At 42.0% G+C, this 27,117-nt stretch overlaps 1 protein-coding gene across 1 annotated transcript in view; it reads left to right on the forward strand.

Annotated features, from left to right (window-relative positions):
* The window catches only part of GALNTL5 (polypeptide N-acetylgalactosaminyltransferase like 5), a 57,025-nt gene extending 35,615 nt beyond the window's left edge, over window positions 1-21,410 (forward strand). Inside the window, exons 6-9 of the mRNA XM_003270941.4 lie at window positions 6,577-6,826; window positions 9,075-9,192; window positions 16,130-16,279; window positions 21,130-21,410. Of these exons, the coding sequence (XP_003270989.1) occupies window positions 6,577-6,826; window positions 9,075-9,192; window positions 16,130-16,279; window positions 21,130-21,285 (674 nt within the window). The 3' untranslated portion in view covers window positions 21,286-21,410. The remainder of the gene's footprint in view (window positions 1-6,576; window positions 6,827-9,074; window positions 9,193-16,129; window positions 16,280-21,129) is intronic.
* Window positions 21,411-27,117: the final 5,707 nt, after the last annotated feature.

Raw genomic sequence — 27,117 nt, forward strand, 5'->3', positions numbered from 1 at the left:
CAAAGTGCTGGGATTACAGGCGTGAGCCACCACGCCCGGCCTCCCCCATTTCTTTCTCTTCATAATTTCCATCACTATCTGTCCGTTTTTCTGGGCCAGTGGTGCTGTCCACATGGCTGTTGAAGCCGCCCATAGATTGCAGGAGCTGAGGTGGACAGCCTGCGGTGAATGCTGTGGTGTACCTGCAGGGCAGGAAGGAAACCGCCTGAGATGCAGGCAGATAGATAACCCCACAGAGGAGAAGGAGAAGGCAGGGGTTTTGCAAAGTGAAGAAGAAAGAGAATGTTACAATCAGATGGCTTGAATCTAAAGAAATCTACAATCAGTTGGTGTGATTATTATTATTATTTTTTTGCATGGGAGCGGAAGTGTCATGGTTTGGAGGCAAACATGGGTGATGATTAAACCATGGATAATGATGAAATGCTAGTGTTGCTTCTGGATGCGGGGTTCATGCAGTTTGAGAGAAGGAGTTGTTTTTTTTTTCTTCTATCAGTAACATTGCAGGGAAGCAGTGTCTTCCAGGGAGAATTAGACAAGTCACTCTTCTGAGCCTCAGCCTCCTAATCCAAAATATGGGAATGGTGCTATCGAACTAACATGGCTGTTACAATGATCAGATAAGGACATTACCTACATTTTTTTGGCATTATGTACCAAATAAATGCTTATTATATAGCAATTAGTACAAATAAATAATTAAAACATAAACATTGAATTTTATGTTTCAAAATGATGAAATACATACAATTAAAAGAAATACAGGGTAAAAATAATAAAATACAAAATATTAATGGTGGAAAGGCTCTCAGAGGTTTTAGAACTCATCAGCCTTTTATCCTAGTTAAAGAAGCTAAGCTCCCAAAAGATTAGAGACTGGCTCTAGGTCACGTCACTCCAGGCTCAAACCCAGGAATTCTGATGCCATCTCAGTAGATGGCATCATCCCACCACCAGATTATCAGGATGTAGCATACAAACAAAATTTAGGATATTTAATAGTGTAGTTGCTTTGATTTCTTTCTACAAAATCCAAATGGCTAGGTTTAACAGATTTATAGTGAGTTAAATAGAAATGCTTATGTATTTTACAAAAACCGGTCATACGCTTAAGCACAGATTCTCTGTAAATCCCCTGACATAGATTTTGCATACCACATTCTTAAACATCAATACCAAAATATTGGAAAGAGATAGCAATAACAGGCTGGGTGCGGTGGCTCACGCCTGTAATCCCAGTACTTTGGGAGGCTGAGGTGGGAGGATTGCTTGAGGCCAGGAGTTTGAGACCAGCCTGGGAAACATGAGAAGACCTCATTTCTACAGAAATAAATAAACAAATAAAAATTAGCTAGCCGTGGTGGCCCGTGACTGTAATCCTATCTATTTGGGAGGGCGAGGCAGGAGGATCGCTCGCGCCCAGGAGCTCAAGGTTACAGTGAGCTATGACTATGCCACTGCACTCTAGACAGAGCAACACATCACATCCCCATCTCAAAGAACAAATAAAAAAAAGATATAGCAATACCATAACATGTAGGTAAAAAAAAAAAAAAGAAAACATATTTTTAAGATTTTTAAAATGCTTGGTTGTAGAGACCAAACAGAATTTTAATGTTATGTAAAATAAATTATATATAATGAGTTATGTTTAAGGGTAAAAATATGGACACTAACCAAAGAACGAAAATAAATACAAAACAGAGAAAAATAGGAAATACTGTGAAATTGATACATACGGTATTTGTTGCTTTTCAAAAATCAAGTTAACAAACGTTGCAATCCACAATCCCTAGAGAAATGGTGCAAATAGACTACTACAGGAGAGCAGAAAATAAGCTTCTACACAGGGTAAGATGGAGAATGTAGCTCCCAGCTCCAAACTTTAGGGAGCAATGGAATTGTTTAGAATATTTTCACTAATACTCTTTGGAAGCAAGTAGGGGAAAAATTCCTCTATCGGGCTGGCTTGACCTCATGCCCTTTACTCATCACAAGCACTGAAGAGAATCTGATGAATGTCTGATGGATCATCTAGCACATGAATGATAGAATATCTCTAAAAACAATAAATAGCACGGTCCTGCCCGAAACTCTCAAGGGCAGCAGAAGTAGAGCAACTGTCCTTTCGTAGCAACAAACTTTAGGTTCCCACAAAATATTCCTGTGAAGGAGAGAAATCAGCTGAAGAGGGACCCTCACTACTACTTTGCTCTCCTTATAGGATGTAGATTTCCCCTGTTAAATACTTTATGATGAGTGAAAATAAAATCTCATTGAAATGTAGGTGCTAGGTGGCCTGTTCCCACATGTTTTTAACTTAAATCAGCATTGAGGAATACCCCAAATTAATTTTGCATAAAGTATAATTTTAAATTATTTTGCAATTTTCAATATTGCATGTATGGTCTTTCTGGGTCATTAGAATCCTCAAAGTTGCAAATATTTAAATATTTCAATATTAAGGGTACAAGTGTACACTATATACAGTAAAGAGATACCACAAATCTGTATGGGAAAAAAGACTTTTAAAATGTTTTTGTTGCAGTTGTTGTTTAATGTCGCTTAAACAATTAGCCATTTGGGAAAATTCTAGGTCTTTATTTCATACCATAACTCTAACTGGATTAATATTAATTTTATTTTAAAAAATCAAACCATAGCCAGGCGTGGTGGCTCATGCTTGTCATCCCAGTGCTTTAGGAGGCCAAGGCAAGAGGATTGCTTGAGGCCAGGAGTTCGGGACCAGCCTGACAACACAGTGAGACACAATCTCTACAAAAATTTTTGTTAAAAAATTAGGCGAGTGTGTTGGTGCACACCTGTAGTCCTAGCTACTCAGGAGGCTGGGGCAAGAGGATCGCTTGAGTCCAGGAGTTAGAGGTTATAGTGAGCTACAATAGTGCCACTCCACTCCAGCCTGGGCAACAGAGTGAGACTGTCTCTTTAAAAACATCATCATCATAAACTTCTTGAAGGAGAATTTAAAAATATAAAAACATAGATTAATACTTGCCTGTTCTATGAATAAAGAAGAAATTTCAAAGCTTAAAACCAATGGAAAAGGCAACTGAACAAAGTCTATTTTTTTAACAAAAAAATGTAAAATTGCTGCAAATAAAAAATAATAAAATTAACAATAGGCTGGGGAAATATAAGAAGACAAAAAGTTGATATTCTTAGTATGTAAAATGTACATTTAAAATCCATTAAAAATATGACTCCAAGCTGGGCTTGGTGGCTCATGCCCATAATCCCAGCATTTTGGAAGGCTGAGGCAGGTGGATCATTTGAAGTCAGAAGTTCGAGACCAGCCTGGCCAACATGGTGAAATCCCATCTCCACTAAAAATACAAAAATTAGCTGGGCATGATGGCAGGTGCCTGTAATCCCAGCTACTTGGGAGGCTGAAGCAGGAGAATTGTTTGAAGCTGGGAGGTGGAGTTTGCAATGAGCCAAGATCGTGCCACTGCACTCCAGCTTGGGTGACAGAGGAGACTGTATCTCAAAAAAAAAAAAAAAAAATACTCCGATAGGCAAAGGACATGAAAATTTCCTTTACAAATGGCTAACCATGTGGAAAATTCAACCTCACCAGTGATAAAAAAAATTCTAACCAGATTTTTTTAATTGAGGTGAAATTAACATAAAACTGATCATTTAAAAATGAATAATTGAGTAGCATTTTGCACCTTCACAATGTTGTACAGCCATGACCTCTAACTCCAAAACATTTTCATTACCTGAAAAGAAAATCTTTTAGCTATTAAGCAGCTTCCTTCCCTCCAGTCCCTGGCAACCACCAATCTGTGTTCTGTCTCTTTCTAGGTATTTCGTATCAACGGAGTCATACAATATGTAACTTTTTGTATCAGGCTTCTTTCACTTAGCATATTTTTGAGGTTCATCCACATGGTGGTGTGTCAGTACTTCCTTCCTTTTTTGTGGCTGAATAATATTCCATTCTGTGATATACCACAGTTTGTTTCTCCATTCATCCATTGATGGGCATTTGGGCTGTTTCCATCTTTTCACTGTTGTCAATAGCACTGCTGTGACCATGCATGTACATACATTTGTTTGAATTCTTTTGGGTATGTTCCTAGGAATAGAATTGCTGGGTCTTATGGTAATTCCAGGTTTAATTTTTTGAGGAACTGCCATGCTCTTTTCTTCAGTGGCTGCACCATTGACACTCCCACCAGTAATGTGTAAGAGTTCAAATTTCTCCATATCCTTGCCAAAACTTGTTTTTCATTTTTTAAGTTCTCGTCATCCTAGTGGAAGTGAAGTGGCTCTTCACTTTGGTTTTGATTTGTCTTTTCCTAATGACTAATGATGTTGTGCATCTGTTCGTGTGCTTGCTAGCCATTCGTACATCTTCTTAGGAGAACCAGATGTTATTTTTCACCTATCAAATTAGCAGACATGATTTTAAAATGCTAATAATGTTATGTAATATTATAGAAGCTATTTTAGGTGAAAAATGTGAAGTATAAAACTGTGTGTGCTGCCAATAGTATGAAAACTTATATGTGTTAAAAATGGGACTCTTGTTAGCTCAGTTTTGGTTGAAGCATGAAAATCATAGCTGTAATATTCCAAAGTGAGTTGTTAGACTGACCACGATAAAGATATTTCAAAACAGAAATCTGAGAACCAATGAGATGGCTCAGCCAGATTGAGTCATGTTGTTAGAGATTAAAGGAGATTTTTGGAGAAAGCTACTGCTCAAAGCCTGGTGAGAGAGACTTGATATGAATTCAGCACATCCTCCGACATCAATACAATAAAATTGGAAATATATTGGGATTGAGGAAAACTGAACTAATGTTAGTTTTTTTGCCTGAAAATCAAAAGGACAAAAGGACTGTGACCAGCTGTAGAACAAAGGACACTTGCTTTTAGGTTAGTAGCTGTGTTTATGGCAGAGTTTGCTTTTGCAGTACTGGAGAGAGAGAGCTATAGGGATCATCTTAGATGGTGTCCAGTAGGACTATCTAGAAGAATGGACAGGTCTCAGCAGAAAAGCTGGAGGCAGAACAAAGGATCTTAGGGAGCTGAGAAGACAGAGTGAGTCACCAGAATAGAATGTACTTGCCCAGTTTGTGGGAACTGCTGACAAGAGACCACCAGGGATGGGAAGGGAGGTCCTCAAAATTACTATGCAAGCCACACCCTCAGAGAACTCAGCCCAGAGAGTGCCAAGTCCAGGCAAGAAAGAACTTTCCTGCTCCCTGTACTCCTCCCCTCTCACTCATTCCCAACAGCATTGGACAAGTGGTCAAATTTCTCCACCACCTCCCCAACACTTGCTATTGTCTGTCTTTTTCCTTCTTGCCATCCTAGTGGATGTAAAGGGATACCTCACTGTGATTTTTATTAACGTTTTTCTGATGACTAATGATGTTGAACATCTTTTCACATGCTTATCAGCCATTTATACATCTTTGCAAAAATGTCTTCAAATCTCTTGCACATTTGAAATCAAGTTATTTGTCTTTTTATTGCTAACTTGTAAGAATTATTTATATATTCTCATACAAGTCCTTTATTATATGTATGATTTGGAAATACTTTCCCCCATTTTGTGGATTTTTTTTCTCTTTCTTTGTTTCTTTCTTTTTCTTCTTTTCTTTCTTTCTTTTTTTTTTTTGTTTTTTTTTGTTTTTTTTTTTTTTTGACAGAGTCTTGTTCTGTCAACCAGGCTGGAGTGCAGTGGCATGATCTTGGCTCACTGCAACCTCTGCCTCTTGGGGTCAAGCGATTCTCCTGCCTCAGCCTCTTAAGTAGCTGGGATTACAGGCACCAACCACCATACCCGACTAATTTTTTTTATATTTTTAATAGAGACGGGGTTTCACTATGTTGGTCAGGTTGGTCTCGAGCTCCTGACCTCAGGTGATCTGCCCACCTCAGCCTTTGAGTTCAAGCTTTAGTGGGGACCTAATAGAGACATGGTGAAACCCCGTCTCTATTAAAAATACAAAAATTAGCCTGGCGTGTTGGCAGGCACCTGTAATCCCAGCTACTTGGGAAGCTGAGGCAGGAGAATTGCTTGAACCCGGGAGGCAGAGGTTGCAGTGAGCCAAGATCATGCCATTGTACTCCAGTCTGGGTGATAGAACAGGATTCTATCTCAAAAAAAAAAAAAAGCTTGAACTCAAGAGCAAAAGTCATGACGCATATCTGCATGCCATGCACCAAACTCAATGCCTAAGAAGGTGTCCTTTCAGTAACAATTTGCTAAATTTAAGCTGATCGGTCAAGACCAAGCTAAAATCATTTTTTTAAAATGGAAGTCCAGTTCAGTTCCACCCGATCCTTTAGAATTCTCCCCGAAACCACTCTGTAACCCACAATTACTGGCTTCCTCTGAACATCTATGGCACATAGTGTCGCATATTTTTGTACATAATAATGTATTTCTTGTTTCCTCCCAATGAAAATGAAAGCACTGTAAGAGCCAAACACACAGTAAATGCTCAGGAAATATCCATCACATTGAACGTTGATTTGGACTGCCATATTTTTTCAGCTATGTGGACTAACATTGCCCTGTTCTTGCCTCCCCAGGGGATGTTCTGGTGTTCCTGGACAGCCACTGTGAGGTGAACAGAGTATGGCTGGAGCCCCTGCTGCATGCCATTGCCAAGGACCCCAAAGTGGTGGTGTGCCCCCTGATAGATGTCATTGATGATAGAACTCTGGAGTATAAGCCCTCTCCTGTTGTAAGGGGAACTTTTGACTGGAACCTACAATTTAAATGGGATAATGTTTTCTCTTATGAGATGGATGGACCAGAAGGACCTACTAAACCAATCTGGTGAGATTTCTTCTGGTTTTGGAAAAATATAGCATATGTGTATTGAGACCCAGGGGGAAAAAGCCTCCAGAGATTATTCTTTCAAGTTCTTGGGCTTAATGAAAATGTTCTGTTACTTGTTTCTAGAAGTCTTTAATACAGTAATAGAATTATTGTCAATAGAATCACTTAGTACTCAATATATAACATGATATGACATTTATCTTGATATCATCTGTAACTCTTTGATTCTCTGGTACTGAACACAATCCTATATGGATTCAATCATGAGTCTGGAGTTTTGAGAGAGGTCAGGGCTGGAGGCATCCTTTGGGAGTCATGGATAGGATGGGTGAGAATCACTATGTGGGTGAGTGGAGAAGTGTAGAGGACCAGCCCTCAGCCCTGGGCGCTTCAACATTGACAGTTGAGAGGAGGAGAGGAACTGGCAAAGGAGATGGGAAGGAGCAGCCAGGGAGGGAGGAGAAGGACCAGGAAACTCTGGTTCCCTGGAGGCCCAGGGAGGCATGTGTGTCCAAGAGAAGGGCGTGGCCAGCAGCATCCAACAGGGTAGCTGGATCAGCGAGATAAGGACTGGAAATGAGCATCGGACTAAACCATGAGAAGGTCATGAACAAGTCTTAATTGTGAATGGTGGGGGGCGAAGCCTGATGGAAGGGAGTTTAAGGGAATTGGAGATAGTGACAGACAAATCTTTCTAAGGCTTTAATACGAAAGAGGGAAAAGGGGACGTAACTGACAGGAAGTGGGGTCAAAATAAGGTGGTTTTAATTTTGTAACTGGCAGAGATAACAGCATGACTGGATTCTGATAGGAATGTTCCTATCTGGTACACTGGGCAATGTGTGTCACGTCTGGTGCAGTAGGCAGCCCACACCCGACCCATAAGCAAATCTGTTAGCTCCGTCTCCAAAATATACCAGGAATTCAACCGCATCTTACTACCTACATTGCTGCATTCTTATCCAGGATCCCATTATTTTTCTCTGGGACCACTGCAGCCCCTCTAATTGGTCTCCCTACCCCTTTCCCTACACATGGGTCTTGCTTTGTGTGCTGAGTGACTCATATCCCTAAAACATAGGTGCTCAATAAATACTCTTTTGAACAAATGAATGTAAACTTGTGATTATTTTTCTTTTTCTTTCTTTCTTTCTTTCTTTCTTTCTTTCTTTCTTTCTTTCTTTCTTTCTTTTTGGGCGGGGGGGACAGATTCTCACTCTGTTGCCCAGGCTGGAGTGCAGTGGTGCGATCTCAGCTCACTGAAGCCTCTGCCTCCCAGGTTCAAGCGATTCTCATGCCACAGTGTCCTGGGTAGCTGGGATTACAGGCGCGGGCAACAACACCTGGCTAATTTTTGTATTTTTAGTAGAGATGGGGTTTCACCATGTAGGCCAGGATGGTCTTGAACTCCTCACCTCAAATGATCCACCTGCCTCGGCCTCCCAAGGGTTGGGATTACAGGTGTGTGCCACCGCACCCAGCTGTGACTATTTTCAAACTACTTAGTTTGGTATTATTTAGCCCTACTATTGGTGGACAAAACAAGATGCTTCTTAATATTATGGTTTGTCCAGAAGTAAGTATTACAATTCACCTAATGTCTTTAGAAAGGAAGAGCTCTGAGCCCTGCTACCCAGTTCAATTGTCATCCTCATGGGAAACTCATATTCCAAATATCACTTTCCTTCTCATTAGGAAAACATTTAGAATACATCGCATACATATTTTGGTGAGAGCTAAGTAAAAGTCATTGCCTACTTTTGTTTGTTGTGGTTTTTAGTAATTTTATATACTTAAATATATAATAAGATAATTTCAGTATTAATGTTTTCTCTCTTTTTTTTTGGTTTTTTTGAGACAGAGTCTTGCTCTGTCATCCCAGGCTGGAGTGCAGTGGCACGATCTCAGCTCACTGCAACCTCTGCCTCCCAGGTACAAGCGATTCTCCTGCCTCAGCCTCCCGAGTAGCTGGGACTACAGGCGCCCGCCACCTCACCCGGCTAATTTTTTGCATTTTTAGTAGAGACGGGGTTTCACCGTGTTAGCCAGGATGGTCTCGATCTCCTGAACTCGTGATCCACCCGCCTTGGCCTCCCAAAGTGCTGGGATTACAGGCATGAGCCTCCACACCCGGCCTGTTTTCTCATTTTAAACTCTAAGTTATTACTAATTCAATATAATTTTGAGGAAAATACAGAATGACTTTCTCTGTGAAATTAATTTCATATTTATGTCCCCTTTCTAGGTCACCTGCAATGTCTGGAGGAATTTTTGCTATACGTCGGCATTATTTTAATGAAATTGGACAGTATGACAAGGATATGGATTTTTGGGGAGGAGAAAATTTGGAACTTTCACTAAGGGTAATTCAGATTTTATTTTTAAAATAGCTATAGAGAGTGAAACCTAACTTTGTCACATACAATGCTGTGGTAATTATGCTCAATTTTCCTACATGAACGTCCAGTACCATTCCAGCGGCACATGCAGTAAACAATTTATGAGGCTCCTTGTAAAAATGGAAAACATTTAATAAAATATCAGATTCTTGTCCTGGTGTGGTGGCTCATGCCTGTAATCTCAGCACTTTGGGAGGCTGAGGCAGGTGGATTGTTTGAAGCCAGGAATTCAAGACCAGCCTCAGCAACATAGCAAGACCCCCATCTCTACTTTTTTTTTTTTCCTGAGATGGGGTCTCGCTATGTTGCCCAGGCTGGTCTTGAACTCCTGGGCTCAAGTAATCCTCCCATCTCGGCTGGGATTACAGGTGTGAGCTACTGTGCCTAGCCTCTACTTCTTAAAATAAATATATTTAATTTAATTTAATTTAAAAATATTAGGTTCTTATACCATATGTTTTGTTATTTCTGATGTATGGTATATCAAATTAATATAATATTTTAAATCTATTATTCTTATTGTCTTGCTTTTTCCAGTTTTTTCTGTTTTGGAGTTTATTTTCTCTCTCTTTTCCTTCCTTCTTTTGGCCAGTTATTTGTTCATTTTTAAAGTTCCCAGGCAGACTTCTTTCATAATGCTTCAGATACTTGATTATGCATATAAAAATATCTAGAACAATATCATTTCCTGTAAGCCTCTATTTGATTGTCCCTCTTAAGCTTGCTGTTTTTGTTGTTTGTTTTTTTCACTTTGTTTTTTCATTCTCATGTTCCCTTTGGACCCAGGAATTATTTTATAACACCCATGCCTTTGGCATATTTTATTGTTTGGTTGATTATTCCTTGTTTTATTATGTCGCACTCTAAGAAAATGGCTCAAGGATTCACCTCCTTTCAGGATCTACTAACTGTGATCAGTTTTGTGTGTTATACAGGCAGAGTTGGAGAGTCAGTATATTCCTTTTTCTGGCCCTACATTCCCTATGGATAGCAAATGACAACTAATTTATTATTCAAACATTAATTATTCCTACTCCAATATTTCAATGGCCCCTTTCCTGATGGCCCATCATATCTTTTAAATATACTTGGGTGTCTTTTTATAAAGAAGTATGTAAATTAATAAGTAGCTGAACTACTCTCTTGACACCGGCAGCTGTCTCTAACCACGACAAGTAACCTTGTCTTTCCTGAGAAAAGAATGATCTCTGCACCTGCATACACCCCTTCATTTCTCGTTTACTCCTCATTCCAGTAAATCGATATCCTAGAAGGCCCTCAGCTTTCTGTGACATCATTCCAGGAACTGCCACCAGTTTTGTGGTGATGTCCTTAATGGATGGCTTTTGATCTTCCATCTATCTGAGGTCATTGCAGCATCTGACACTAAACCGTCTTTTCTGGAAGTTTTCTTGGATGTTAGGACAATATTCCTGGTTTGCCTTCCATTGCTCAGTTGTTCTCAGTTTCCTTTGCAGGAATTTCTGCTGCTGCTCATCTCTTAGACACAGGTGTCCCCAAGGTTTCCATCCCTGTCAGACTTTGCTTCTTACCCCATGTGCTCTTCAGGGCTCAGGGCTAGCAACCAGGTCCTCTGCACCTGTGAAGCCACGCTGGTTGTTAACATAACGCAGTCTTTCTGCATCTGGTGTGAAAAAACCTCTACTCTGAGCCAAGCAAATACCCTCCACCTGCAGCCCAACTATAGGTCTACACTCCGACCTTCCCATGTTCCAGTAACTAAGGGAATAGCACTTGGCAGGGCAAGTCTACTCTGATCGCCGAGGGTCTGTGCCACACCCTTGTTGATATTTTTAGTAGGATACTTGCATCAATCCCCATGGCTGTAACTAATACCTGTATCATGATAATATCCAGCTCTATAGTTTCAGTTTAGGACTATCGCTTTTTTTTTTTTTTTTTTTTTTTTTGAGATGGAGTCTTGCTCTGTCGCCCAGGCTGGAGTGCAGTGGCGCAATCTCGGCTCACTGCAAGCTCCGTCTCCCGGGTTCACGCCATTCTCCTGCCTCAGCCTCTCCGAGTAACTGGGACTACAGGCGCCCGCCACCACGCCCGGCTAATTTTTTGTATTTTTAGTAGAGACGGGGTTTCACCGTGGTCTCGATCTCCTGACCTCGTGATCCGCCCGCCTCGGCCTCCCAAAGTGCTGGGATTACAAGCATGAGCCACCGTGCCCGGCCAGGACTATTTCTTGAGAGTAATACTTAAGCTCAATCTAGCCATCATTTAAGGAGCACCTCCTTTGAGTCAAACTGTGCTGTATGCTGAGCATTGAGAAGAAGATACAGTCTTCATTAATTCATCCATGCAACAATATGTATTGAGTACTGTTATATATGAAGCACTGTGCTGGGTGCTAAAATAGAAAGGCACACAATACGAAAGTGGCTTCTTTTTTTTTTTGAAATGGAGTCTTGCTCTGTTGCCAGGCTGGAGTGCAGTGGCGCGATCTTGGCTCACTGCAATCTCCGCCTCCCAGGTTCAAGTGATTCCCCTGCCTCAGCCTCCCGAATAGTTGGGACTACAGATACGCACCACAACACCCGGCTAATTGTATTTTAGTAGAGATGGGGTTTCACCATGTTGGCCAGGATGGTCTTGATCTTCTGATCTTGTGATCCGCCTGCCTCAGCCTCCCAAAGTGCTGGGATTACAGGCGCAAGCGACCGCGTCCGGCCAAAAGTGCTTCTAATGTCATGAACCTTCTATCTGTTGAGTAGGGTGAGATTATCAGATATTTTATTTTATTTTTGGCCCGGGTGCAGTGGCTCACGCCTACAATCCCAGCACTTTGGGAGGCCAAGGTAGGCGGATCACCTGAGGTCAGGAGTTCGAGACCAGCCTGGCTAACATGGTGAAACCCCGTCTCTTCTAATAATACAAAAATTAGCTGGGCATGGTGGTGCATGTCTGTAATCCCAGCTACTCAGGAAGCTGAGGCACTTGAACCTGGGAGGTGGAGGTTACAGTGAGCTGAGATCATGCCACTGCATTCCAGCCTGGGTGGACAGAGCGAGACTCCGTCTCAAAAAAAAAAATTTATTTTTGGTAAATGCAATAGAGAAATACAGAGTATTATGGGACCCTCTAAAAGGAGAACCTAGCCTTCTCTTGGGGGATTATGTGTCTTAGATGGCTTCCCTGAAGAACTGACATTTAAGATACATCTAAAGGATAAAATGTATTTTATTTAACAAGTTCTTATATCTGACATGCACTGCTCTAAAATCTTACAGATATTAACTCATTTAATCCTCCTAACAAACCTATAAGGTAAGTACCACCATTATCTCCGACTTATAGTGGAGAAACTGAGCCACAGAGAGGTTGAGTAACTTCCCCAAATTCACAGAACTAGTAAGCACTCTGCTCCCAACCTGTCGCTTCCTGCCTTGTGCTGTCTACTCAACTTTAGGTCTTGAGACCCCACCAGCTCAGTTCTACCCTCTTTCTAAGTCACTTCCATCTGAGGCTGGCAATGTATTGGAAGCCTCCAATGCTCTGAATTTTTTTTTAGTTGCCCTGAACTCAGTGCTACTATTGCTCGTGGAAAGTGATGGTTCATGGATGCCCACAAAGCTACAGGTTCACTTCCAGTCTGTGAATGGTTCTCGTAACTGAGCTCCAACATGGCATTTCCATTTTCCTGGCAAAGCAGAAGCTGGCCTCAAACAGCCCCAACAATCTGCAGTCTTGGTTCACCTGATCTCCCCCACACCTGCAGTCCATCCTGCCATCCCCAGATGCCGGCAAGGTGTGCTGCTCCAGGAACCAGGGCCTTGCCCTGCACTTGAAAGATTATCCCTAGAGAAGCCCTTTTCTCTGCCTCTCCCCCATGCTGAACCTCTTAGATATCAATGCCAGTTTAGACTCCACTCAAGGTTGCTAACTCTCCTTGGATGCTCTGGTGTGAAAACAAACCATATGTTCTGTAATAGAGAAATAGTCAAGCAAATTCTCAAACACCTGCACAAGGGAGAATTAGGCAAGTCACTCAACAGTCTCCTCCTTCTCTGCCTGGAACACTCCAGTACCTCAGTGGGTTACCCTTGGCCCATCTGCTCAGAATTTCTATTCCTAAGAATTTTAGGAATCAGGCAGTTATTGTCACAGCAGCAGTCAGCTCTTGCCATCATGACGTTATGTAATAAACTACCTCAAAACTGAGGGGTTGAGAACAATAAGCATTTACTTTTTCTTTCATCTGTCCATGGTTGGCCAAAGTGGCTCTGCCTCAGAATACAGGTTGTTGGGCTGGGCTCTAGTCTCTGAATTGGATTCAGATCTGATTATCATTCTAGGAGTAGCAGCGACTCACAGCATATTCTTCTCACGCTGAATGGCAGGAATCCAAAAGTCAGGCCAAATCACACAGCACATTTATACCTCTGCATGCATGATGTGTGCTCACGATCCACTGGCCAAATGTGTCAAACAGAGAAGCCCAAATTCAGTGGGTCAGGGAAACGTGCTGTTCCCCAAGGTGAGGGACAAGGAGTGAGCTGTTTATTGAACAAGATTTCAATCTATCACACCAAATTTCTGGAATGACCAACTAGGTGGATGGAGGTCTTATTTACTTGAGTAAATAAAACTGGTGTTAGCCAGTCAGAATGGCTATTATTAAAAAGTCAAAAAAAAAAAAAAAAAACAGATGCTAGTGAGGCTGTGGAGAGAAGGGAATGCTTATACTCTGCTGTGGGAGTGTAAATTAGTTCAACCATTGTGGAAAGCAATTGGGAGATTTCTCAAAGAATTCAAAACAGAACTACCATTTGACCCAGCAGTTCTATTACTGGGTATATACCCAAAGGAATATACATTGTTCTACCATAAAGACACTTGCATACATATGTTCACTATAGCACTTTCCACAATAACGAAGACATGGAATCAACCTAGATGCCCATCAACAGTGGACTGGGGCCGGGCATGGTGATTCACACCTCTAATCCGAGCACTTTGGGAGGCCAAGGCGGGCAGATCACTTGAGGACAGGAGTTCAAGACCAGCCTGACCAACATGGTGAAACCCCGTCTCCACCAAAAATACAAAAATGAACCGGGTGTGGCAGTGTGTGCCTGTAATCCCAGCTACTCAGGAGGCTTAGGCATGAGAATCGCTTGAACCTGGATGGCGGGGGCATCCAGGTTGGATGACAGTGCAAGACTCAGTCTCAAAAAAACAAAAACAAAAACCAGTGGACTGGATGAAGAAAATGTGGTACACATACACCATGGAATGTTACACAGCCATTTAAAAACAATAAAATCATGTCCTTTGCAGCAAAGTGGATGGAGCTGGAGGTCATTATCCTAAGCAAATTAACACAGGAACAGAAAACTAAATACTGCATATTCTCATTTATAAGTGAGAGCTAAACATTGTACATGGACACAAAGCAGGGAACAACAGATACTGGGGCCTTCCTGAGGGTGGATTGTGGGAGGAGGGTGAGGATAAAAAACTACCTATTGAGTGCGATGCTCATTACCTGGGTGATGAAATGATCCGTGCTCTAAACCCCCAGACATGCATTTTACCCATGTAACATGCCTGCACATGTACCCTTGAACTGAAAACAAAAGTTGGAAAGAAAAAAGAAACAAAACTGGTGTTAGGAGGAAAATGCTCCTTCATGTATCAGCTAGCTTTTGCTGTATAACAAACTATGCCAAAACACAGTGCCTCAAAGCAACGAGCAGTGGTTATTTCTCACAATCCACTGTGTCGCGAAAGTGGTTCTTCTAGGCTTAGCCAGAATAGCTGAGTTGTGTTGGTGTGAGAACTACTCATGGAGTGGTTAGAGTAATTAAACAAGAGTTCTGGCAAGTATACTGTAAGATGAGAAATCAGGTACACAAGATTTATATCATAAGCACATTCTTGGGGTATTATTTTTAATAATAAAAATCAGAAGCTACCAAAATGTCCAAACAACATAAAACTTCAAAAATAATTTCACACAACATCAAATGAAAAAAAATCAAGTTACCTTAATGTTTATGTCTACGTGAGTTTACATATGTACCTGGGTTAATATTGACTCACTCGGAATGTTAGGACAAGAAGTGAATTATGTTTTCTTCTGTGTGCTTTCCTGCATTTGCCAAATTTTCAATGGTTATATTTTACTTTTGTGTAGTAAAATTAATAGCTATTAAAAGTGAGCAACATAAGGAGTTTTAGATATTAAAAAAGATGAATAATTGAATTCAGTCATGATCAGCATTTCTCTTGTTTCTTGCCTACAACCAGCAATTCCTGTAGGTAATTATGAGAGAGGCAGAACCCCTTCGTCTTCATTGCTGACTCTCAGTCAGGCTTTCTAAATTTGAACCTTGTACTCTGCTGTGTAACTTCTGTGTCATTGGGCAAACTTCTTAACCAATCTATGTGTTAGTTTCCTCGTCTGTAAAATGGGAATAATCACAGAATCTGAATTATAAGGCTGTTGTGAGAATTAAATAAGAAAGTTAATTAGCCATTATTATGGGTTTTTGTTGTTGTTTTTTGTTTTTTGTTTTTGAGATGGAGTCTCGCTATGTTGCCCAGGCTGGAGTGCAGTGGCATGATCTCGGCTCACAACCTCCGCCTCCTGGGTTCAAGCAATTCTCCTGCCTCAGCCTTCCAAGTAGCTGGGATTACAGGCATGCGCCACTACGCCTGGCTAATTTTTGTATTTTTAGTAGAGACAGGGTTTCACCACGTTGGCCAGGCTGGGCTCAACCTCCCTTCCTTAGGTGATCTGACTGCCTCGGCCTCCCAAAATGCTGGGATTACAGGCATGAGCCACCGCACCTGGCCACTATATTTGTTTAAAAGCAGTTGCCTATTAGTAATAATGCATTCATATATTTTTTGTTCTTCTTATGCCTAGATCTGGATGTGTGGAGGCCAACTCTTTATAATCCCCTGCTCTCGAGTAGGACATATCAGTAAGAAACAAACTGGAAAACCTTCTACAATCATCAGTGCTATGACCCATAACTACCTAAGACTGGTGCATGTTTGGCTGGATGAATATAAGGTGGGGAACACATCCTTGACTGGGAAAATGCGTGTGAGGCCGGGGCAGGACTTGTTCCGAGGAAGCCTGCTGCTGCCTTTCCACATCCAGCATTTGTTCTGGAGGTCATTATCCTAAGCAAATTAACACAGGAACAGAAAACCAAATACTGCATGTTCTCATTTATAGGTGAGAGCTAAACATTATACATGGACACAAAGCAGAGAACAACAGATACTGGGGCCTTCTTGAGGGTGGACTGTGGGAGGAGGGTGAAGATAAAAAACTACCTATTGATGGTTATTGATAGTTGTTCTTTTGTCTGTTTTTCTTGAATACAGCATCCCTCTAACCCCTCATCAATCCATCCCCAACCCTATTCTCAGTTCATCCTAAGCTGCTACTCTTACATCTCATTATTTTTGTTTTAATTTCTGGGAAAACTCAAGTCTCTCAGAAGTAAATCAATCAACATGAGCAGTCTTTTTTATGGAGGTACTGGATCTATTCCCTCCGTTCCCACCTCCAGGCAGTTGTTCCACACCTGAAGCAAACAGCTTCTCCTTGCCCCATCCCCACGTGCAACTCTCTTTTTTTTTTTTGAGATGGAGTCTTGCTCTGTCGCCCAGGCTGGAGTGCAGTGGCGTGATCTCAGCTCACTACAACCTCTGCCTCTCGGATTCAAGCGATCCTCCTGCCTCAGCCTCTGGAGTAGCTGGGACTATAGGCGCATACCATCATGCCTGGCTAATTTTTGTATTTTTAGTAGAGACAGGGTTTCACCATGTTGGCCAGGCTGGTCTCAATCTCTTGACCTCATGATCCGCCCACCTCGGCCTCCCAAAGTGCTGGGATTTACAAGCATGAGCCATCGCGCCCGGCCCATGTGCAACTCTTGAGATTCTTTTTCTTCCCTGCTGATTTCCCAAGCGATGTGGATGCTGCTGGTCTTGAGACCGTGTGAGAACTTCCACTACCACTTTTCGACCAACAGCCAAAGATTTCTGTATCAAAACTATACCCTATCATCTGTGCATTTCCCCAGGAGTTAAGTACCTTGCCAGGACTTACAAGGGTGCATGTCCATCCAGAAGCTATGTGTAAATAAATACAAAAACCCCAGCAAAATCTCATTTCAGACAAACAAATAGAAATGTGTAAGAATCTCTCTGACAGTGTATGTCCTGGTCTTCATCTTATGTTTCTCTAACTGAAAAAACACACTTTAATTATGAAGGTAATAATGCTCCATTTCTTTTGTAATTAGAGAAATGTGAACTAAAACTTCAAAGAGCTATTTCAACACCACCACTTAGAGTAGCAGAATTTTAAAAGTCTGACAGGTCTGGCTGGGCACAGTGGCTCATGTCTCTAATCCAAGCACTTGGGAAGCCAAGGCAGGCAGATCACCTGAGGTTGGGAGTTCAAGACCAGCCTGACCAACATGGAGAAACCCTGTCTCTATTAAAAATACAAAATTAGCCAGGCGTCATGGCTCATTCCTGTAGTCCCAGCTACTCAGGAGGCTGAGGCAGGAGAATCGCTTGAACCCAGGAGGCGGAAGTTGCAGTGAGCCAAGATTGTGCCATTGCACTTCAGCCTGGGCAACAAGAGCAAAACTCTGTCTCAAAAAAAAAAAAAAAAAAAAAAATCTTACAGGCCCAAGTGTCGGTGAGCAATAGGCTCTCTCAGCTTTCACTTATGGGAGTGTTGACTTTTACAAAACTGCATCTGAAAATAGCGTAGCAGCATCTACTAAAGTAAAAGATCTGAATACCTTGTGATTCAGCAGTTCTGCTTATGCATATGCTACAGAAGCACGTGCTTTTGTGCACCAGGACACATGAACAAGAAAACTAATAAACAGCATTATTTGTTTTAGCCAAAACTTGATACAATACAAATACTCATCAACAGTAGAGTGGACAACTGTGATATATTTAGTCACTATAATCCTATACAGCAATGGAAATTAACTGGGCTGGGCACGGTGGCTCACACTTGTAATTTCAGCACTTGGGGAGGCCGAGGCAGATGGATCACCTGAGGCCAGGAGTTCAAGACCAGCCTGGCCAACGTGGTAAAGCCTCATCTCTACTAAAAATACAAAAAAAAATTAGCCAGACATGGTGGTGGGCACCTGTAATCCCAGCTACATGGGAGGCTGAAGCTGGAGAATTGCTTGAACCCAGGAGGTAGAGGTTGCAGTGAGCCAAGATCACACCACTGCATTCCAGCCTGGGTGACAAGAGTGAAGCTCCATCTCAAAAAAAAAAAAAAGAAAAGGAAAGAAAACCAACTATAGTGTATAGTTATATCTCACTTAACAATGCGAATATATTATGAGAAACCATCATTAGGTGATTTCATTGTTGTGGGACTATCATAGCGTGTACCTACACAAACCTAGATGGAGATGGTATAGCCCATTGCACACCTTGGCTATATGGTATGGCCCATTGCTCCCAGGCTACAAACCTGTACAGCATGGGACTCTGCTGAACACCGTAGGCAGTTGTAACCCAGTGGTAAGTATTTGTGTATCTAAACATATCTAAATAAAAGGTACAGTAAAAATATGGTATTATAATCTTATGGGACCACCATTATGTACGTGGTCAGGCATTCACTGAAACATCACCACATGGTACATGACTGGACCTACAAGAGCATAGGTAAATTTCAGAGATGTAATGGTGAATGAAGGCAGCCAAACACAACAGACCTCATACTGTATTATTTCCTTCCTGTAAAGTTCAAATGGGTAAAATTAAACCATATAATTTGTGCATGAATAATCAGATATCAAAGCTAGAATGAAAAGAAATGAATATGTAATCAAGATAGCATTTAAAACGAAGGAAAAGGGTTATGATCAGGAAAGAAAAGGCAGGGGACTTTCAAGTTGTCTTTCAAAATCAGAACATATAAACATATCTCATTCTTTTAAATAGTTCCTTTAACTGGATCTACCAAAATTGATCCTATTAATAAATAGTACCAGTTGATAAGCATTCTGATTTCCCTGGCTTTTTGCTATTTTCTTGACAATCCTCAAATGAGAATTCTTTTTTTTTTCTTTCTTTTGAAATGGAGTCTTGCTCTGTCACCCAGGCTGGAGTGCGGTGGCGCAATCTCGGCTCACTGCAACCTCCACCTCCCAGGTTCAGTGACTCTCCTGCCTCAGCCTCCCGAATAGCTGGGACTACAGGTGTGTGCCACCACGTCCAGCTAATTTTTTATATTTTTAATAGAGACGGGGTTTCACCATATTGGCCAGGCTGGTCTTGAACTCCTGACCTCATGATCTGCCTGCCTTGGCCTCCCAAAGTGCTGGGATTATAGGCATAAGCCACCACACCCGGCCTTGAAATGAGAATTATTGACATACTTTTTTGTGCATATTTTTGCAAATATATCTTTGGAATAAATTCAAGACATGAACTTGCTGGGGCAAGAGCTAGTGCATTTTAAATCCTGATGGGGTAATATCCAAATGATCTTCACTGTCTGTCTCGTCATCTGTGCTGCCATCAAATGTATATGAAAGTGCCTGTCTCCTCATATTGGTTATAATTGAACTGTTTGTTTGTTTGTTTTAATCAGATAGGTTAAAAAACATCTCATTGTTTAAAACTGTATTTCATTACGACAACTCTTGAGCCTATTTTCATGTTTGTTGATTTTTTTTTTCTGTGAACGCTGGTCAGGGATCTAGATGGTTGAACTGAACATAGCTATTTCTGCATGGTTTACTGACTTTCACAAAGCAAAAAGTTAACTTAAAGGGATATGATGTGTTAAGTATAAAAATCAATGGATTGCATAATACAGCACAATGGGAAATTTAGTGACTGATTGGGACAAGAGAGGGCTTTGGACAGGAAGATGTGCCTAAGGTCATCCATGCTGTCTTGTCTCCAAAATTATGGAACCCTCCCCCACCTACAGGCTCATCCCCCGCACCAATCCACCCTGGGGACCTAGGGGTGGCAGAATGCGATGGCAAAGACCTACAGTGGTCACGGATCCCCAGGGAGAATCCAATATGGCATGCCCATAATACATTAATTTGGGTGAGCAAACTCCTTCTGTCATTCAACACTATCACTATCCTGAATGCCAGGCCTGGGAAAACACAGATGAAAATATAAGGGTTCTGTTTGCAAAGGGCTTCGGTCTACTTAGAATACCTTTTTTCAACATGGGGCCAACAGAGTCCATTAGACATTCATTCTTGGGGCTTCCTTAAGTCAGAGCACACAAAAAACGAACCAAGTGTGGTAATAATGACCACCTCAGACATGACACTTGGTATGTGCCAGCCATGCTCGCCCAGGGGCTTTGCATGTCCCTATTAGACTGTTCAACCCTCACAAGCACTTCGCAAGGGGAGGACTTGCCTAAGGTCACGCAGAGCCTGAATGGCAGAGCCAGGCTTTGAACCCAGGCTGTAGTCCTGCAGGATCTATTCTCCATTTACTACATCATCCGCCATTTCTGAAGAGACAAACGTACTGATCAGGACCAGGGACTAACGGGGTTTGTCCTTGGGTATTGTTGAAAAAACAGGAGAAAGGCGATACCACAATAGGTGGCTGTGCTTCTTTGGCTCCTGAGAAGCAGGGCCCAGTCTTCCTGGATCCCGCTATGCCACTTAGGGTGCCGTGGCACGTGCTGTGAACATGTGCAGGGTGGGTAAATCTGAGGTCCCATACTACCTTCATTCCCCGGACAGAAAAAAATTGGGATCTGGAGGGCTTTTTTAGTTCACATGATGAAAATACATGCATCTTTGTTAGATAATAATCATTTGATCACCAAAGATTTGTTTGGTTGAACGTAACGACTGACTCTATATTCTCATTTAGGAGCAGTTTTTTCTTCGAAAGCCTGGTCTGAAATATGTTACCTACGGAAACATTCGCGCGCGTGTCGAGTTGAGGAAACGACTGGGTTGCAAGTCATTTCAGTGGTATTTGGATAATGTCTTCCCAGAGTTGGAGGCATCTGTGAACAGCTGGTGAAAGGAAAACAAATCACTTTCATTAATAAAGGGTTAAAAGTCTCCTAGTCATTCAACATAGTGGCACAAGAGTGTAAGTTTGGAACATCGTGGAATTATGTGAAATGCATTAAAAAAATATGACCAGAGTGGTCTATGACGTGAGTGCCTTTATTTCCCCTTTAATGAAAATTCTTCATACTTTGTTACTGATCTGCTACTGAATTTCTGAGGTGACAAGACCTTGAACATTAGAAATGTAAGTGGTCACACAGTTCCGACTCTATCATACAGCTGACTGAGGTAAAGTGCATTTGTTTACCACAGCCACCTGGCCCTGGTAGACTGCAGGGACTGCTTTCCCTTTGCCAACCCGGCTTCTGCCCCAGACAATCTGTCGCGATTGCCTTCTTAGGGAACCATGCTCTCGTGACTTTGGCTGAGCTGCAGCAAGCTCCTTTCTTCCTGCCAGGGTAGATTTTGGTAATGACACCTTGCTCAGTTGCATACCTGAACGTCTGGTGTCCAGTCCACCTGCCTGGGTGTCTGGTCAGCTCTCCAGGCCAGGTTCCCCATCTGTCCCTGCCAGCCCTTCTGTCATCTGAAGATACTCCCTCTTCCGTGAGTCTCGCTGTGTCGCCAGGCTGGAGCATAGTGGTGTAATCTCGGCTCACTGCAACCTCTGCCTCCCAGGTTCAAGCAATTCTCCTGCCTCAGCCTCCCAAGTATCTGGGATTACAGGTGCGCACCACCACGCCCAGCTAATTTTTGTATTTTTAGTAGAGATGGGGTTTCACCATGTTGGCCAGGATGGTCTTGATCTCTTGACCTTGTGATCCGGCAGCCTCGACCTCCCAAAGTGCTGGGATTACAGGCATGAGCCACCGCGCCCAGCCAATTTTGCCTTTTTCATGTCTGTCTCCTCCTATGGCTCTGGCCTCCAGCTCTCCAGACACTTCTTGACTCTTGGTAAACTGTTTAGCTGGGATCAGGGAAGCAGCAGCTGGGTGCCTTGTCTGTCCTGTGTAAACACATTCCGAGATGTCGAAAGTACTTCTTTGGCATCTTTGGGGTTAGACAGATCACTGTTGGTTTCATGCTGGTGTCGGTGGCTAAGAAGGTGAAAGACACTGAATTCAGAGAGACAGATGATGAGAGAAGAAACACATTGAAAGGGGCAAAAAAAAAAAGTGGAAGAGAATAGTCTATGCTGGAAAGAAGGCAAGTTAGTTTTTATGGCAGAAAAACAATTTGAATCATCTATTGAGCTCATTCAATCAGACAGGTATTCTTCTAGTTGCTGGGAATGAAGTTTTTTTTTTTTTTTTGGAGACAAAGTTTCACTCTCGTTGCCCAGGCTGGAGTGCAGTAGCCCGATCTCAGCTCACTGCAACCTCTACCTCCAAGGGTTCAAGTGATTCTTATGCCTCAGCCTCCCGAGTAGCTGGGATTACAGGCACCCACCATCACGCCCAGCTAATTTTTGTATTTTTAATAGAGATGTGGTTTCATCATGTTGGCCAGGCTGGTCTTGAACTCCTGACCTCAGGTGATCCACCCACCTCGGCCTCCCAAAGTGCTGGGATTACAGGTGTGAGCTACCGCGCCCGGCTGCAAATAACCTCTTTATACCTATCTATTTAGCAAAATACTGTATAAAATCTATTGTTAGACAGACATGGGCTGATCTATTACAGACAGCCACTTGACTGATCCTTTAAAAGGTTGATCTGGCAGCACAAAACAAGTGCCACACTGTGATTGTATTCTTGGCCCATATGTTATTTATACCTTTACTGCCTCTAGAAAGTCATTTAAAAATTAATCATAATAAACCCACGAGTCTACTAAAATTATGATAAAATGCAAAACAGGCCGGGCGCGGTGGCTCATGCCTGTAATCCCAGCACTTTAGGAGGCTGAGGCAGGTGGATCACAAGGTCAGGAGTTCGAGATCAGCCTGGCCAACATGGTGAAACGCCGTCTCTACTAAAAATACAAAAAATTAGCTGGGCGTGGTGGTGCATGCCTGTAATCCTAGCTACTCAGGAGGCTAAGGCAGGAGAATTGTTTGAACCCGGGAGGCAGAGGTTGCAGTGAGCTGAGATTGCACCACTGCACCCTAGCCTGGGCGACAGAGTAAGACTCCGTCAGAAAAAAAAAAAAAAGCAAAACAGAACCCGGGCTCAGTGGCACGTGCCTGTAATCCCAGCTACTTGGGAGGCTGAGGCACAAAAATCGCTTGAACATTGGAGGTGGAGGTTGCAGTGAGCCGAGACCAAGACCAAGATCCCGCCACTGCACTCCAGCCTGGGTGACAGAGACTCTGTCTCAAAAAACAAACAAAAAAAAGCAAAATAGAAATCCTGTAGCTGAAAAAATAAAAGAGAATTATAGTAGTATAAATATGGAGTATCTTCTTAAAGTAACAGCTTTTTTCTAGTCGAAATTTGAGAATATATATATTATATGTTACATTTGATTATTATATGTAATATATAAATGATACATATGTAACATTAAAAAGTATATATTTTTTTTCTGGTAAGCATAAAGAATGGATGCTGTAAATATCAGCTTTCCCAAAAGCAAAAGACAGGAGTGTTCTCTTTTGTTAAAAGCCACGGGCCTAATATTAAGTCTTAGTTCTGTAATGTAATTTAGTTTAGGTACTAGATGACACAGATAAGTCCTAGAAATTGTTTGGCACGTCCCTTGGACAATATCTTCTTAAATATTGCTTCAGTTGACCCTAAAATAGAAAACAAATCAGAATCAATATCCAAATATTTGGTGTGATTAAAGGGAAATCGATACTTGCCAATAGGTGGCAATTTTTTGTTTTTGTGTGGAAATTTAAAAATCTGATTTGTATTCTGAAGCTAGTTGAAAAGCATCTGGTAACCTGCTTAAGGTTTTTTACAAAACAGTTTTTAGTATGATGGAATGCTCAAACAAGTCTTAAATTAAGCCCAGGAGTTCTGTAACTGAAACATCCTTCTAGGAATTTATCCTAAGACACACCTGTATGAAACAACAACTAAGAAGAGCTGACATTTGCTGAGCTTTTACTACGTTTCATACTCTGTTGTAAGTAGTCTGCAAGGATTATCTCCTTTCATTCATATAACAACTTTATGAGTTCTACTGCTATCCTCATTTCATAGATGAGAAAATGATGGTTAGAATTTTCCCAGGTTAAGGTTGCCCTATTTGGCTAATAAAAGTACAGGATGCCTGGTTAAACTTGAATTTCAAATAGACAATAACATTTAGTGTACATATGGCTACATTTTGAATGTGTCCTCCATAATTCAGTTGAAACAACTGACAATGCAACAGTGCTACAGTTTGAATACATTTTATCCCCACCAAAATCCATGTTGAGGCTTGGACCCCAGGGTAACAGTGTTGAGACAGAGTAGGACCTTTAAGAGGCATTTGAGCCATGAGGGATCAGCCCCCATGAAAAGATTAATGCAGTCACTGAGAGTTGCCAGTCTCTTGGGACTGGATTAGGTACCTTGAGAGTGGGTTGTTAATAAGTAACATTGCCCCTTTAGCCAGTACCCGCTTCCCCTTCCGATTCTCTGCCACCTTGTGATGTAGCACAAAGCCCTCACCAGCAGCCTACCAGATACGGCTGCTGGATCTTGTACTTCCCAGCCTCCAGGAGAGTGAGAAAACAAATTTTAAACTACCTAGTCTCAGGTATTTTATTATAGCAGCACAGATGAAGACAAGCCTCTCACATATTGCACAGGATATACTTACACCACAAAATTATTCTTAACCTGAAATTCAAATTTCAGGCCATCCTGTATTTCATCTGGCAACTGTATCCAAGGACAAACAATAACACAGCCCTTATATGATCCTAATCAGCCTGGCCTCAAAGATTGTGTTTAACCAGAATGATACACTGAAAAGAGCATTTTAGTGTCATTCTGTATGATAGTGAAAACTTGGAGCTAACCCAAATCCTCAATTACTAGAATAATGGTTACATAATTATTGCACATTAATCAGGTAGAATAGTATTTAAAGTAATAGATATAAACGGATGCATCTCATACTCATCAGATTGCCAAATATTTAAATATCTGATGCTATCAAGGGTCAGGAGAAGATGGAACAATTGAAATTTACATGCCCTGATTATATGCTAGAGCATGATTTCAAATGTTAATTTGTGTATAAATCACCTGGAAATCTTGGTAAAAATGCAGATTTTAATTAAGTAGGTGGAGCACAAGACTCCCCATTTCTAACACACTCCCAGGTGACGTTGATGTTGCTAGCTGCTGGACCACCATTTGAGTAGTGAGGCCCTAAAGCTCTGGTCTTCAAACTCTTTTGCTTGAGTATATACTAAAATAATAATAAGGTTTAAATACAAGAACTTAGTATCCCCTTATACATGTTCAAGGTGATATTTAAAATTTTCCATTACTAGTTTAGGTAGTTGGATTACTTTCTGGCAACATATTTATGTATTTAAATAAACTTGTTATACACTTTTAAATATACCTAGCAGACTTCACCCTAGTTTGCCTGCCACTGCTGTGAATAGTTTCTGAGGGGGATCCCGGCAGAATTGATCCCCAGAGAGGCTTATTTGATATTATACTATGTATATTTTACATGAGCTGCAACCATTGAAGGAAACCGGGCAAAGATACATGTGTGCTCTCTGCACTGCCCTTGCAAGAGAAACCCGTACCTGAAATATCTGTCAATTTCCAATCAAGACACAATCATGGTACAAGGAGTCAAAAGCATTCAGCTTGGCACGCAGCAGCAGTTCTCTTTGGCTGAGGGAGGTGGCCACGGGACTCAGCTGGGGGCCATCAGCTGCCTACACACCCAACAACTGGAGAAATGAGTCCTCAGTCCTTAAGGGGAAACCTGGGTGGCACAACATGGCATCCCCTACACCCTGACAACCCCATGGGGTATCTGTGGAAGATGGGCTGGGGAATGTGGTTAGCTCAATTCAGCTCAAGAAGGCTACTACTTTAATTTATAGGTGCTGTAGAAGTTCCTCCATTGCTACAGATGTACCCCATCAACTTTAATTGTGAAGCAATGAGTTCTTTAAAAAAGTTCAAAAATATTCTTAACCAAGTGGGATTTATTGCAGAAATGCAAAGAAGATTAGTATTAAGATATTCTTCAATATAACTTGGCATTATTGGCCAAAGATCAATGCCTACACCATTTTTCTTAAAAACTTGCCAAATTCTTTTATGGGATTTGTATACATTGCACTATCATCACCAAGGTATGAGTGTTTTTTTCACCACTTCTCTCTTTACACTTTAATCTACATTTTCTTCTATCACAAGTGACGTTTAACTTCTTCTAATATGTTTAAGGGCATTTGTCTTTTTATTTTTTTCTCTTATGGGGTCTCCCTGTATTGCCCAGGCTGGAGGGCAGTGGCTATTCACAGGCGCGATCCCACTACCGATCAGCACAGGAGTTTTGCCCTGCCCGGTTTCCGAGCTGGGCCGGTTCCCCACTCCTTGGGGAACCCGGTTGTCCCTGCTCCCAGGAGGTCACCACACCGATGCGGAACTCGGCGTCGCAACGCAATGGGCACAGCGCATACAGTGCAGAGCTCTGGGGCTCAAGCGCTGCTCCCGCCTCAGCCTCCGGAGTAGCCGGGGCCACAGGCAGGGCATTTGTCATTAATGGGGTCTTTTGAGACCGCAGGTGACAGGCAACAGGAGCCAGGCCACGCGCGCGCGAACGCTAGGGAGGAGTCAGCGCGCCGCGGCCGGTGACGTCAGGGCAGCGAGAGGTGACGTCCCGCTGCGCGGGGGCGGGGCCGTCTGTCACGCGGCGCCAG

This window comes from Nomascus leucogenys, chromosome 13 (assembly GCF_006542625.1).
Source record: "Nomascus leucogenys isolate Asia chromosome 13, Asia_NLE_v1, whole genome shotgun sequence".
Classification (NCBI taxonomy): domain Eukaryota; kingdom Metazoa; phylum Chordata; class Mammalia; order Primates; family Hylobatidae; genus Nomascus; species Nomascus leucogenys.